The sequence below is a fragment of the Dipodomys merriami genome, unplaced genomic scaffold (assembly GCF_024711535.1).
Source record: "Dipodomys merriami isolate MVZ:Mamm:240054 unplaced genomic scaffold, mDipMer1.0.p SCAF_365, whole genome shotgun sequence".
Taxonomy (NCBI): Eukaryota; Metazoa; Chordata; class Mammalia; order Rodentia; family Heteromyidae; genus Dipodomys; species Dipodomys merriami.
Window position 1 is genome coordinate 802,023 of NW_027205215.1, and position 15,319 is coordinate 817,341.

The 15,319-nt window shown below is 40.6% G+C and overlaps 1 protein-coding gene across 4 annotated transcripts in view; it reads right to left on the minus strand.

Moving 5' to 3' along the window:
* The window catches only part of LOC138804455 (glycogen debranching enzyme), a 71,248-nt gene extending 56,317 nt beyond the window's left edge, over positions 1 to 14,931 (minus strand). For 2 of the 4 annotated variants that reach the window (XM_069988720.1, XM_069988723.1), the window contains exons 1-2: positions 14,763 to 14,931; positions 14,017 to 14,166 (exon numbers count right to left, since the gene is read on the minus strand). In XM_069988720.1, the coding sequence (XP_069844821.1) occupies positions 14,017 to 14,098 (82 nt within the window). In that variant the 5' untranslated portion in view covers positions 14,099 to 14,166; positions 14,763 to 14,931. Of the gene's footprint in view, positions 1 to 14,016; positions 14,167 to 14,266; positions 14,281 to 14,607; positions 14,626 to 14,762 lie in introns of those variants that run through there. The other 2 variants (XM_069988721.1, XM_069988722.1) reach the window with 2 other exon arrangements.
* Positions 14,932 to 15,319: the final 388 nt, after the last annotated feature.

A 15,319-nucleotide genomic window follows, 5' to 3' on the forward strand; every position in this document is an offset into this window, starting at 1 on the left:
TCTTAATGTCCATTCCCTGGAAACTGATTCTAGGCAGAGATACCCAAGACTTTCCAGCGGTCACAGTGAGAGAACTTTCTACACCGAGTAGAAGTGATGGATACACTGGGGTTAAAGGACAGATTTGAAGAGCTTAAAGAGACTGAATTGGAGTAGGGGGCAGAGTAAAGCAACAGAGACATATGTAAAAGTGCTCTAGAAATTTACCTAGGGAGACCCTGAATCCATCTAATACTAAGCTATACGTGAACAAAAGTTGACTACTGAGAGGTATAAGCTGAATTCACAGAATTCACCTAGGCCTGGAAGCCATTCAATTTCTGACCTCCAGGGAAACAAGATCTTGTTGCATCCCTAGAGTATTCATTAGAGATCTAGAAGAGTCATGCCTTTAGTAAAAGGGCAGCCAGGGTAAGCCAAGAAATCTTTTCTATCCAAGCTTATACATGAGCCTCAACAAGATTAAGATGACCCACACAGGTAACCTAAATGGCTACTAAAATAAAACTCACCAGTCTTTTAAAGCAAGAAAACTAAACCCAGAAATATCAAAGAATATTCACAATGTCCAACATCCAATGAAACATAAACAGAAAGAGGAAGTTTACCACACAGTAAAGAGGCAGTTAACACACAGACACTTAGAAAAGAGGAAACAGGATAGAAAGGACCTGAAAAGTAGGGGGTTACTTCACAGACTCATTTCAAGAAACTTAGGAGGCAGAAATCTAAATTCTAATCCCAGCTCTGCTAACATAATTTGTAGCAGTGTGACTTGAGTAACTATCATTCTACTTCTCATGGTCCTAGCTTCTTGCAGTCAAGATCCTGAACTAGGATCACAATGTAGGTGTCCCAAGAGCTGAGCTTCCATATAAAGTCACAGAGAAAACCACCCAGGCAATGCCTTTTTTGAAGGGAGGAAATATTTATTTTGGCTCAGTTTTAGAATAGGGACAGTTGGAGGAGCTAGTGATGCCATTTTTTCTAACAGCACATGTATCATATTTAGTACTTAGTTCAAGCTTTTTCATTATATTTTTTTCTAGTCATCTGTGATCAGTGACCTCTGTTGTAATTGTTTGAGGGACACAATGAAGCATACCCGTATAAGACAGAGAACTTAACCGATAAATGTATGTGCTTTGACTGCTCTAGCAATAGCTAACCTTCCCATATTTCTTTCTCTTCTTGACCTCCCTGGTTCTTGAGAGAAAATACAGATAAGCCAATTAATGACTCTTCACTAACATTTCATATACAAGGAAGAGTTGCATGTGTCTTACTTTAAATCAAAAGCTAGAAATTAAGCTGAGTGAGGAAGGCATGTTAAAGACTGAGATCAGAAAGTAAATAATCAAAACAAACATACTGAGTTAAAAGCTAGGACTCTTTCACCAAATACCTGGTCAAGCTGTGAATGTAAAGAAAAAGTTCTTAAAAGGAATTGGAAGTGCTCCTACTCTGAACACATGCAGAAGAAAGCAAAACACATTTATTGCTGACATGAAGAAAGCTTTAGTAATCTGGACAGAAGATTAAATCAGCCATGATATTCCCTTGAACGAAAGCATTCTCTAGAGCAAAGCCTAAATCTGTTCAATTCCATTAAGTCTGACATGAGAAAGCTAGCAGAGCTTGCTTCACGAAGTCATCTCCCTAACATAAAATTCTCCATTGAACAGAAGGTGCCAAGGTTGAAGCTACAGTAAGCTATCCAGATCTAAACTGATAAAAGTGGGTACACTACACACCTTACCTTCAACACAGATGAAATAGCAGCGCAATATTGGAATGACCTGCTATTTAGAACTTTGATAGCTAGAGAAGTCAATGTCTGGCTTCAAAGGACAGGGTGCCTCTCTTATTAGGGGATAATGCAGATGGTGATTTTAAATTGAAGCCAATGCTCAATACCATTTTGAGAACTCCTTAAGAGTTAAGGAAAATCAACTCTGACTATGCTCTATAAATAGAACAAAGCCTGTATGACTGCTTACAATATAGTTTACTGAATATTTTAAGCCTGCAGTTGAGACCTATTGTTCAGGGGGGGAAAAAAAGACTCCTTTTAAAGTATTGCTAATGGACAATGTACCTGGTCATCCAAGAATGCTAGGGGAGATTTCCTAATGAGAATAATATTTCCTAGTCTGAAAAGACAACACAACCTCCATTCTGCAGTCCATTCTGCAAGTTCTTTATTATTTTAGAAATATGTTCTCTAGCCGGGCGCTGGTGGCTCACGCCTGTAATCCTAGCTACTCAGGAGGCTGAGATCTGAGGATCGCTGTTCAAAGCCAGCCCGGGCAGGAGAGACCGTGAGACTCCTATCTCCAATAAACCACCAGAAAACCGGAAGTGGCGCTGTAGCTCAAGTGGTAGAGCGCTCGCCTTGAGCTGAAGAGCTGAGGGACAGCGCCCAGGCCCAGAGTTCAAGCCCCATGACTGACCAAAAAAAAAAAAAAAGAAATATGTTCTCTAACGCTACAGCAGCTACTAATAGTGACTCCTCTAATAGCTCTAGGCACAGCAAATGGAAAATCTGGAAGGGATCCACCATTTTTGAACAGTCATTATTCATGGGAGGAAGTCAAAATGTCCACAGGAATAGGAGTTAGAAGAAGTTAATTTCAATCCTCAGGTATGAATCTGGGAGGTTAAAGACTTTGTTGGGAGAGGTCACTGCAGATGTGACAAAAACAGTAAGAGAACTAGGATTAGAAATAGAAGCTGAAGCCGGGCGCTGGTGGCTCACGCCTGTAATCCTAGCTACTCAGGAGGCTGAGATCTGAGGATCGCAGTTCAAAGCCAGCCCGGGCAGGAAAGACGGCGAGACTCCTATCTCCAATAAACCACCAGAAAACCGGAAGTGGCGCTGTAGCTCAAGTGGTAAAGCGCTCGCCTTGAGCTGAAGAGCTGAGGGACAGCGCCCAGGCCCAGAGTTCAAGCCCCACGACCGACAAAAAAAAAAAAAAAAAAAAAAGAAATAGAAGCTGAAAAAGATGTAACTGAATTGTGGCTGAAGAATTGTTTCCTGAGATGGAAACTATTCCAATCTTGAAGATGCTGTGACATTGTTGAAACAAAGGATTTAAAATACGACATAAACTTTATTGAAAGCTGGGTGCCAGTTGTTCAGGCCTGTATTCCTAGCTACTCAGGAGGCTTGTGTCTAAGGGTTGTGATTCAAAAAAAGCCTAGGGGCTGGAAAGGTGGCTAGTGGTAGAGCGCTTGTCTTGCATGCTCAAGGCTCTGGGTTCGATTCCTCAACACCACATAAGCAAAAAGAAAAAAGCCGGAAGTGGTGCTGTGGCTCAAGTGGTACAGCGCTAGACTTGAGCTGAAGAGCTGAGGGACAGCGCCCAGGCCCAGAGTTCAGGCCCCACGACCGGACCCCCCAAAAAAACAAAACCAACAAAAAAAGCCCAGACAGAAAAGTCCATGAGACTCTTATCTCCAATTAACCGCCCCAAATCCAGCAGTGGGGCCTGTGGCTCAAATGAGAGACTTCTAGCCTTAAGCAAAAAGCTAAAAGCACTCTGGCCCTGAGTTCAAGCGCCAGTATTAGTGTACAAACACACATACACAAATTTGTTGACAAAGCAGCACCAGGGTTTGAAAGGATTGACTCTTAGTTGGAAAGAAGTTCTACAATGGGTTAAATGCTGTCAAATAGCATCACAGACTACAGAGGAATCTTTTGTGAAAGGAAGTACATTTGTACAGAAAACTTCATTAATGTCTTATTTCAAGAAATTGCCAGTCATCCCAATCTTCAGCAACCTCAACCCTGATCCATCAACAGCCATCAACATCAAAGCAAGACCATCCCTCCACTGACAGAAAGTTATGATTCACTCAAGTCTCAGCTGACCACGAACATTTTTAGCTATAGACTCGTTATTAAGACACATACATTTTTGAAAGGCATAATTCTACTGCCCAAACTAGAATAGGATATAAACCTGCTACATGCATTGAGAAATTCAAAACTTTGTGTGACTTGCTTTACTGGAATAGTCTGGGACCCCGGCTCTGCAATAGCTACAAGGTTTGCCTCAGTCAAAAGATTAAAACTGGGGCTGGGAAGGTGGCTCAGTGGTAGAGTGCTTGCCTTGCATGCCTGAGGCCCTGGGTTCAATTCCTCAGCACCACATAAGCAAAAAGAAAAAAGGTGGAAGTGGCGCTGTGGCTCTAGTGGTAGAGTGCTAGCCTTGAGCTGAAGAGCTGAGGGACAGGGCCCAGGCCCAGAGTTCAGGCCCCACGACCAGACCCAAAAAAAAAAAAAAAAAAAGAAGATTAAAACTGTCATCTTCGCATTTTATATCTGGTGAAAATAACTTCCAAATCAAAGGTTAGGAGAGCCAGATTTTTCACTGTTGGAAGAGGATGTTATAAATAAGCAAGGGGGAAAGCTATAATGATTTACGTGGTGCTGGATATGACTTAGAGGAATTCCAGGAAAATGGATGTTTATTTATACATTTTACTATTTGTTTGTTTGTTTGTTTTGCCAGTCCTGAGGCCTGAACTCAGGGCCTGCATACTGTCCCTGAGCTTCTTTTGCTCAAGACTAGCACTCTACCACTTGAGCCACAGGTGCCACTTTCAGCTTTCCTGTTTATGTGGCACTTAGGAATGGAAACCAGGGCTTCATGCATGCTAGGTAAGCACTCTACCACTAAGTCACATTCCCAGCCCTGTTAATACATTTTAAAAGTCTGTTTGGCTGGGTGCCAAGGGCTCATGCCTGTAATCCTAGCTACTCAGGATTTGTGGTTCAAAGCCAGTCGGGGCAGAAAAGCCCATGAGACTCTTATCTACAATTAACTACCAAAAAAAAAAAAAGGAAAAAATGACCAGAAGTGGAGCTGTGGCTCAAGTGGTAGAGTGCTACCCTTGAGCACAAAAAGCACAGGGCCAGTGCCCAGGACCTGAGTTCAAACCCCAGGACAGACAGACAGACAGACAGACACACACACACACACACACACACACACACAATCAGTTTGACTTAAGGCAAATTCTGCAATTGGGGGCATTTAGATATGTTCCACTTTAAAATTGTTATTTTATAATTAAATCCTCAAAAGGATATTTGACAGGTAGCAAATTCTTCCACATCACAGTATTAATTATTAAGCAGATAAGATGCTCTGTGAACAAAAGGCATTAGAAGACCACTGGATTCTTCAGTAATCACCAAGGTAAATATAAATGGTTTGTTTTCATACTGCAATATGAATAATTCTCACAGAAGTTCTAACATTCCTGGGGAAAGCTATTATGCAGTGATAAGTACTGTTAGCTACATTTCTGAATTGGACCAAAATGTGGATGTAAATTTCTTCATAATAAATAGGTTTAACAAGAAACAAAACATCAAATGAAGTTACTAAATAGCTTTGCAAAAATCCAGAGGCTCACATTTCATACTACCAGAGGGGCTCACATTTCATACTACTACAAAAGAATTTCTTTTCCATGCAACTACATGCACATTATCTTCTATAAATCAATTTAACATGAATATATTGTTAATGTTTTTCAGCCACTCAGGAAGCAGCAACCAGGAGGGTCACAGTTGAAAGCCAGCCCAAGGGAAAAGTTATCAAGACCCTGATCTCAATCAATAAGCTAACGCTGTGGTATGGGTCTGTCATCCTGGCTATATGGAAGAATGTAGATAGAAGGATCATGGCTGAGGTCTGAGCAGAAACAGGACCATGTCTGAAGTATAACTAAGGCAGAAAAGAGCTACAGGTGTGGTAGTAGTGATAGAGCACCTGCCTAGAAGCTTAAGACCTTGAATTCAACCTCAGTCCTGGACAAAAAAAAAAAAGGAAAAATGGCCGGGCACTGGTGGCCATGCCTGTAATCCTAGCTACTCAGGAGGCTGAGATCTGAGGATCATGGTTGAAAGCCAGCCAAGGCAGGAAAGTCTGTGAGACTCTTATCTCCAATAAACCACTCAGAAAAGCAGAAGTGGCGCTGTGGCTCTAGTGATAGAGTGCTTGCCTTCAGCTGAAGAGCTGAAGGACAGCTCCCAGGCCCAGAGTCCAAACCCCATGACTGACAACAAAAAAAAAAAAAAAGGAAAAATGGTGTTTGTGTGTGTGCATATATTTTTAACCTAGTTTATATATGAATATTTATTATGGAAATAAAACCAGTCACTTAAATATAGATATAAAGAATAGATGGATTTTACCATCACACTTATGACAACTAAATAAAATGATGACACCTGATCTCTCATAATTGAGAATAAGGACAAATACAGTATAGCTACAAGCTGGAATACAGTAGATCCTTGGTATCCATGGGTATACAGTTTCAAGGAGACCCATGCTGAGGACAAATTGCTTTTGCACAACATGCACAGAGACCAATACTGTACTGTAGATGATTATTCATTTTTCTGATATTACCACCTTTCTACAAATCTAAAAATGTTACTTGATCTCTTAAATTAAGCACACTAACTTTTACTTGCTTTTTGGGTACCATTGGGAAAACAAACTGTTATATTTGAGCTATATTATGTTGAGATAGATTGAAAAATAACTGCATAATTAAAAATGAGATAAATAGTGACTAACCAAATCATAAATACCTACATCTTTACAAACAGTTAAATTTATTACTAGGAATAATGGTAATATTTTGAACATGTACAAATATCAGAGACGATCTGATTGATATTTAAACAACCTGTGTCTGTTCAGTTTACACAAATGTTGCTTTTTTAATTGCACAAGAACTCAAAGAACTTGTACAAAGGTTAAACACATAAAATCTCTAAAACAGTATTTGGGTCAACTGGCCTTTGCTTTAGAAAGAAATGACAATCCCAAAATTGAATATATATCTATAATAGATTATGTGAACCATGAGACACCAAAATAAACTAAAGTGATAAGGTTTAAATGAAATAGACTATATTTTAATAACTATTTGTGTTTATTAATAACTAGAAAAAGTCTTTTAGCTCTCATTAAAAGTTAATCCTAATACTGTCAGTGAAAACAATGCAATTAAATTTTTCTTTTGTTCTGTGACTAGGACTTCAACTCAGTACCTGACACTTTTGCTCATTAACTAGCAGTCTCCCAACTCAACCATGCCTCCAAACCCTAATTCCATTATTTTTTTAAGTTGTTTTGATTTAATATTTTTCGACAAAGTGATGCAAAGATTCCAAGTTCTGTTTTTTCTGATAATTGATTTTAAAAGTCTCAAAGATACAAAAATACCACATAAGGATAACCAAGTCCAAATTAAAGTAGCTTTTGGTAAGTATGTTTACTAAATTATAATATGAATTTTTCAATCCCATTCAAGTTTTTGGCTGAAGTGTAACTAGTAAATTTCTACTTTTCGCCGGGCGCTGGTGGCTCTCGCCTGTAATCCTCGCTACTCAGGAGGCTGAGATCTGAGGATCCCGGTTCAAAGCCAGCCCGGGCAGAAGAGACCGTGAGACCCCCATCTCCTATAAACCACCAGAAAACCAGAAGTGGCGCTGTAGCTCAAGTGGTAGAGCGCTCACCTTGAACTGAAGAGCTGAGGGACAGCGCCCAGGCCCAGAGTTCAAGCCCCATGGCCGACCAAAAAAAAAAAAAAAAATTTCTACTTTTCTTGACATGAAGTAGTTGTTTTTTAAACAAGCTACAAAGATGTTTTATATGTATACATACATACCAATTATTTCTATCTTTCTAAGGTGATTTGATTTATTTGGATATGAATTCATATAATAATAAAAATATACATTCAAAATGTTTTGCAAAGGAAACTATATCCAGATGAAAGCGGATGCTGCAAACAAGCTTTTGTTGGAACACTCCTGAATTCATGCTGTGACAATGGCAATTAGCAGCAATAGTGGATGGCCTACAGATCTCCAAAAATCTTCCATGTGAAATCTTATAAACAAACAAAAACTATGCCAAACTCTGTTCTGGCAGCACCAGTTTCCTTTAAAGAAGCAAGTCATGCTGTCATTTCCCCTTTACTTCAAAGAGTAAAATGAAGTGTGTTTTATTTTTGTGACAGCATTTTTTGAGTATCATAATATGGAAGGCTCATTGTTACTCCTGAGAAAGGACAAATCTTGAAGGGCAAATCTCCAAGAGCACTTTTCCCACTCAACTTTTAAGGGTGGCAGTTTCAAAGAAGTAAAAGAGATGTGTGTGGTTACTCTTTCTCTGGTTACAAGGTTTTAGATTTTTTTAATGTTTATATTTTTGTGGGACTGGGGTTCCAACACAGGGCCTTGTGCATGCTAAACAAGTATGCTCTCGTTGATCTATGCCCCCAGTCTCCTATTTAATGTAACTTGTGCCCCTACTTAACTTGGCTTAGGTAAAGGTGCAAGCATGACATCCAAGCATGGGTCAGATTCCGCATCTACACCTCCACCCTACCACTCACAAAGTTCGCTCTTGTTTTTTTAATATATCTGCCATAAGCATCAATATCAATTGATACAGTGGCCAAACTGAATTATTTAAAATTGAAAACAATATAAAAACACTCTATATTTCCTATCTTCATTTCCAGTATATACAAGATCACTTTAGATCTCTAATTTAGTTCACAGGAATTTTAATTTAAATTTTAAATTTTAATTTTACATACAGTGAATAAAATGTCAGAACATCTAGAGTATGTAAGATTCTACAATTAGCCAGTTAGTCTGCTAAAATTAGCTTAGGTCATAGCAGTACATAGTGTGGCTATCTCATTCCTCAAGCTAACACTAGGAGTACTGTACGTGGATTAGCAGAACTTCTTGTAGACAACTGGTCAGATGAGTGATTATTACTGTAAACTAAAATTCTTCTCACTACTCAATTTATAGAAACTCAGACTCTTAGTCAAGGAAAATACTTTATTTAAAACCTGCAAGTCTGACTCACCTGTAAAAGACTGAAGAATTCTCAACTTTATGAATACAGATTCTGTCCATTATTCTGGTACTTAATGAGATACAGAAGACAGGAAAAAAAGACACTGACTTTACTAGAAAAAAAAATCCAGTCTTCTACTTATTGAATTAGAAAATTTTAGAGATAATAGTCTTGAAAATGATGAAGAATTCTTTCTTAGGAAAAAAAGTAAAAGGAAGAGTTAGTGGCCAATTAAATATGAAGAACCAAAAATTACTATATTTCTTCACATTTAACTGATCACTAATTCCTATGAATTATGTCCCATTTTTCAACTCTGATATCATTACTTATCATTAATCTGATGTGTGCATGCACGTGTGTGCCACTACTGGGGCTTGAACTCAGGGACTCGACCTCTTGCTTGGCTTTTTCACTGAAAGCTGGCACTTTATCACTTGAGCCACATCTCCCTTTCCTGCTTTTTGCTGGTTCATTAGAGATTCTAGAGTCTCATTGATTTGTCTGACTGGGCTGGCTTTGAACTGCAATCCTCAAATTACAGGCTCCTGAGTGGCTAGGATTACAGGCGTGAGCTAATAGTACTTGGCTCATTTTAAATGAGCAGATTCAATAATTTACTGTCTCAATGCCTTCGCTTTTCAATTCATTATAACTTATTCCAAAATAATATATAATTTATATATGTACCTATTTTAAATAATTACAAATTACCTTCTAAAATAATATGATCACTTCAATACTATAAAAAAGTGACACTGCCCTCTTTATAGCACTTGGATGGATTTACTGCTTTAGCCAGTGTTAGATTCAAGCATATGAAATCTTCATAAACCTTTCAGTTTCAAACAGCTTAGATGAATTTACAATTTTGGCTAGTCTAACTAGTTTTAGGAGTATTTAACTAGCTTTTAACTAGTTTTAGAGTTTTAGAAGCCCATCAACAAAGATAGACTAACGTGCATATGGCACTAGGTGTGTAAGAAAGGACTGTCCTTGTATTCAGAGATCTTAAACTATAGTTGGACACAGTAGGACTAACAAGCTTTAGACTCTGCTTCATTGTTCAGTACTTCACCGTTTTTGTTCAGTGCTCAATGGAAATCAAAGAAAGGGGATAATGAAAAGGAAGGAGAGACTTCACCAAGGAATTTCAGCTGGAAGTTGAACACACACAGAATGACAATAAAGGGATTTAACAAATACTGAAGAATCTCACAGAGTTGGGTGGGTATGAGTGAGGATGGGTATGAGAAAGCCTAGCATGGAAGGAATTAGCAGGAATGAATAAGGGAACTAAAGTATAAAGATGTTAACACACTAAAGAGCAATGAGATTTAATCTTGGCTAGGGATGTTGGAGACCTATTACAGAATGTCTTGAAAGCCAAGCAGACATGTGAAATACATTTTTATAGATACCAAACAATAAAAGGGAAAGAAATTGTATAAAAAATTATTTGGGCGCCTATGTTTAATCATACAGAAGAGACAGGAGATACACAGGAGAAAATTATAGAGTTTAGCAATAGATGACAAAGAGAAGAAAGCACATGAGGCCCTGGGTTCGATTCCTCAGCACCACATAAGCAGAAAAAAAGCCGGAATGGCGCTGTGGCTCAAGTGGTAGAGCGCTAGCCTTGAACTGAAGAGCTGAGGGACAGCGCCCAAGCCCAGAGTTCAGGCCCACGACCGGACCCAAAAGAAAAAAAAAAAAAAAAAGAGAGAGAGAGAGAGAAGAAAGCACAAAAGAAGTACAGCTCTAAGCTGGGCGCTGGTTGGCTCAGGCCTGTAATCCTAGTTACTCAGGAGGCTAAGATCTGAGGATCACAGCTCAAAGCTCTGAGGATCACAGCTCAAAGCCAGTCCACGCAGTTAAGTTGCAGTCTGGAGCAGTTAAATCTGTGAGACTCTTATCTCCAATTAACCTCCAGAAAACTGGATGTGGAGCAAAGTGGTAAAGTACTAGCCTTGAGCTAAAGAGCTCAGGAACTGTGTTCAGGCCCAGAGTTCAAACTCTACCACTGACAAAAAAAAAAAAAAAAAAAAAGAAAGTAAATCTCTAGATTAGGAAACAATGAAAATAGAGTCATCACTAAAATAAACAGGAAGCTTAGAAAGCAAGAAGACTTAGAATGGTTTTATTTGTTCATTCGTTTTGTAAGTCGTGGAGCTTGAACTCTGTGCCTGGTGCTGTCCCTAAGCTTTCCAGCTCAAAGCTAGCACTTTACCACTTGACCCACAGTATTCCTTCTGGTTTTCTGGTGGTTACTTGAAGAGTCTTTTTTTTTTTTTTTGGGTCAGTCATGGGGCCTGAACTCTGGGCCTGGGCACTGTTCTTCAGCTCTTTAGCTCAAGACTAGTACTCTTGAGCCACAGCACCACTTCCGGCTTTTTCTGCTTATATGGTGCTGAGGAATTGAACCCAGGGTCTCATGTATGCAAGGCAAGCACTCTACCACTGAGCACTTTCCCAGCCCCAGAATAAGAATCTTATGGGGATGTTCCTGCCAAGGCTGGCTTTGAACTGAGATCCTCCGATCTCAGCCTCCTGAGTAGCTAGGATTATAGGCATGAGCCACAAACACCCAGCTAGTATGGTTTGAACTTGGTGGATTCAAGCATAATCAAATAGAGCTAAGCCAAGGCCATTCTATGGTACAGTGTCAAATGGAAGCAAAGATGCAGGGTGGGACAAGAAGTCAGAATGATCTGTGAATCAATGCCTTATAATGAAGGTTTTATCACTAGAAAGCCATGTATTGTTCATTGGAGCCTCAAAATTAAAGTTATGGAAGAGCAGAATACTTTCAAGTTAAAAAAAAAAAGTTAATCTTCAGAATTAATGCTATATACCCCAATCTGTTAACAGTAGAGTCAGGAAAATGCTGGTTCCTCACTCATGTCATTAAACTGCTCAAAAGCTTCAAAAAGAAGGTGAAGTTCAGAGCCCTTGGGGTTTTTTGGTTTGTTGTTCTGTTTTTTAGTCCTTGGCATAGAGGCGACAACTGAAGCCAGGAGAAGGCATGATTCTCTAAGAGTAGGAAAAAGAATTCCTAGCAGATACTCACAATGAATTAAAGTGGCAAGAGAGCCCAGTGAGAAACAGTAAGCTGACTGGAATACTCAAGAAGATAGGTGGGAAAAAAATCAGAACCAGGAAAGTGCAAAGTCAGGAAAGCCAAAAATGGAACAAGTACTGAGTGATCTTATATGCCCAAGGTAGAAGAGGAAGAGATGAATTAGTGATAACACATTAGATTAGATGGCTGAAATTTCTTTTAAAATTTAACTTTAGCTAGGGACCTGTGGCTCACACCTATAATCCTACTGGCTACTCAGGAGGCTGAGACCTGAGTATTGTGGTTCAAAGCCAGCCCAGGCAGTAAAGTCCATGAAACTTTTATCTCCAAATTAACCAGCAAAAAGCCACTCTGGCCTTCAGCTCCCTAAAAAAGTTAGAGATAGTGTCCAAGCCCTGAGGTCAAGCCCCAGGAATGGTACTCCCCCCAAAAAATTAACTTTTAAAACATTAAAGAAATAAAAAAAAACTTTCCTTCAAAATGTTTAGCAATATTCATTTGGTACACCCCTTAAGGAAACTGCATTTTACTTTTCAAATATTAAACTTTTATTTCACAAGTTACATTCACATAAAATAAGTGTGAAATATTTTATAGCACTGAAAATGACAAAGTCTAAGAATATAAAGCATCTACTAATTTTTCTTATAAGAATACAGTTGGGGCCGGGCGCTGGTGGCTCACGCCTGTAATCCGAGCTACTAAGAAGGCTCAGATCTGAGGATCACGGTTCAAAGCCAGCCCGGGCAGGAAAGTCCATGAGACTCTTATCTCCAATAAACCACTAGAAAACTGGAAGTGGCACTGTGGCTCAAGTGGTAGAGTGCTTGCCTTGAGCTGAGTTCAGGACAGTGCCCAAACCCAGAGTTCAAGCCCCACAAACGGGAAAAAAAAAAAAGAATACAGTTTATTTTATTTTATTGTATTTTATTTCATTTGTGGTGCTAGGGACTGAGCCTAGGGCTTTATCCTTTACTACTGAACTACATCCCTCAGTCCCATGTGACATTTCACAGCTCAAATATATTTCAACATAACTTGATCAGCTTTTTGTATCTCTTATTTGGCAAGAAAATGTTTACAGCTTGAACCTTCTCCTGGAGAGGCTTTTAGTAAAATAAACAATAGCTTGCTATATTGGTTGCTGTAATCTCTTTTTTTATGAATTCATGGGTTCGATAAGAAAAACGTGCTATAAAAATCAGTACACATATATTTAAAACAAAATTACATATGAGGTATGTTACTAAGTATTTAGCTACATTTAGCTTTACATAAAATGGCCAGCCTCCTGACTACATATGTGATTCCTAGCTTTTGTTTTCTTTTTCCCCAGTGGGGGTGAAATTCAAGCTTTGACTGTGCAGATGTTCTACAACTGAGCTATATCCCCTGGCCTGCAGCTTTTGTCTTTTTGTGTGTGATTTTGCATGTATGTGTGTGTTGGCACTGGTCTTGAACTCAGGGCCTGTACACTGTCTCTTGGCTTTTTCACTCAAAAGTTAGAACTGTATCACTTGAGTGACAGCTCCACTTTTGGCTTTTTTGGTGGTTAACTGGAGGTAAGAGTCTCATGGATGTTCCTGCTTTGGCTGGCTTTGAACTATAGTTACACCTCTCATCCTAAGTAGCTAGGATTACAGGAGTGAGCCACCAGCACCCAGGGCAGGTTCCGTCTTCAGAGGTAGTTAGCACTCAAAGAAAAGTGAATTATATTTTATCCTTGTTCTAACACGACAGAAAGAATGTTTAACTAAAATCAATCTTTATTAGTAATACTTGTAGAACACAGCACTGTCTTGGCACAAGTTTTAGAAAGAGCCTAGGAACTTTTATGTAACTTTTTACAAAAGCGCTGTTGTTTGTTTTTGGTAATGGTTTGGGGATTTAATTCAGGTCCTCACACATGTTAAGCAAATATTCTTATCACCCCATGCCTAAGTAAAAAAAAATGTAATTGTCCATCGAAGGATTAAAATAAATTTTAAGACACAAATGAGCTAAGAATTTACGACTGACCTTGTTCAAGCCTGAAGAGGGTCTTCTCCAGCTTTTCCATTTCGTTCAGTACTAAGATTCGAATCTGTTTACTGTGTCCCATTTTGGCTTCTGGAGGGCTTGAACTCTTTGGGGAGAATTAGCAGAACACCAACGTCGAATGAGTTGCTCCTATGGAACAAAAAGGAATTACAAAGGAAAAAAACACACACACACACAATAATTACAGTTACGCACAAACTCTCCAGGGCTGAAAGAGAGAGACACTTACATGTTCCAGATAGGTCTGAACCCTAGCAGAGCACTAACAAAGAATGGTTTAAAAATAAGAGGCGAGAAGGGAAATGAATAGTTTTGTCTCCCTCCACTTGGAACCCAGCAAAGAAGGATGAAGCAAATATATACATATATACATATACGTATGTATATGTATATATATATGTATGTATATAGAATTGTCGATTTTAACACTTATGGCAGAATACAACTAAAGAAGCTAAGCCATTCCCAGAGACAAGCCAGGCATGTGGGAAAGCCTGGAGCTGGGGATGGGAAAATGCCCCAGTCTCAAGCCAAATGGCCCGGCCGTCTGCAAGTGGCGTTTCTGCTTACAGAAGGTAACAGGTGGGAGATCGCCCCGTTCCCTAATTCGGGCGTGCGCCGCCCGCGGGCAGCCGCGGGCGCGGGGAAGCAGCTGTTGCCCCGGGAACGGACGTGGGGGGCCCAGGGCGAGCTGGGCACCGCCGGCGGGCCTTCCCTGCACTTACGACGGGCGGGCGGAGCGCCGGCGCCGGAGACTGGACCCCGCAGCTCCGAGGGGTCCGCGGTGGCGAACCGGGGTAGGCCGCCGACGCAGCCGCGGCCCCGGGGAGGGCTGGACGCCGCCGTGAAGGGCAAAAGGCGGGGCGGCGGCCCCGGACCCTCCCCGGCGGCGGGTGAGTGACAGGCAGGACACATCCTCGAGACCCCGCCCAGCGCGGGCGCCGGAAGTAGGTCCCCCCCCTTTAAAGGACATGAACTGGTCCTCAGGCCCACTTCCGGGAGCTTCTCGGCTCGGGCTCGTAGACACCTCTAAGTCTCGCGAGAGTGCGGTGGTCGTGCCGTGGGTGCCAGCCTGGGAAGTCACGGCCGCTCCTCGTCGCCCGGAGCATCCGGGCATCCCGGGTGCTCCCGAGGCAGTGTTAGTGATCCTGGGGGCGTGGAGCTGCTTGTTAGGATTGCTTTGTGGGTAGACTGAATGGCGGGAGGCTCGCAGCCTGGCTGCAGGGCCTCTTCTGTGGCCGCTGTGAGGTCAGATCAGGGAAGATGGAATCGTGGGGTCTTT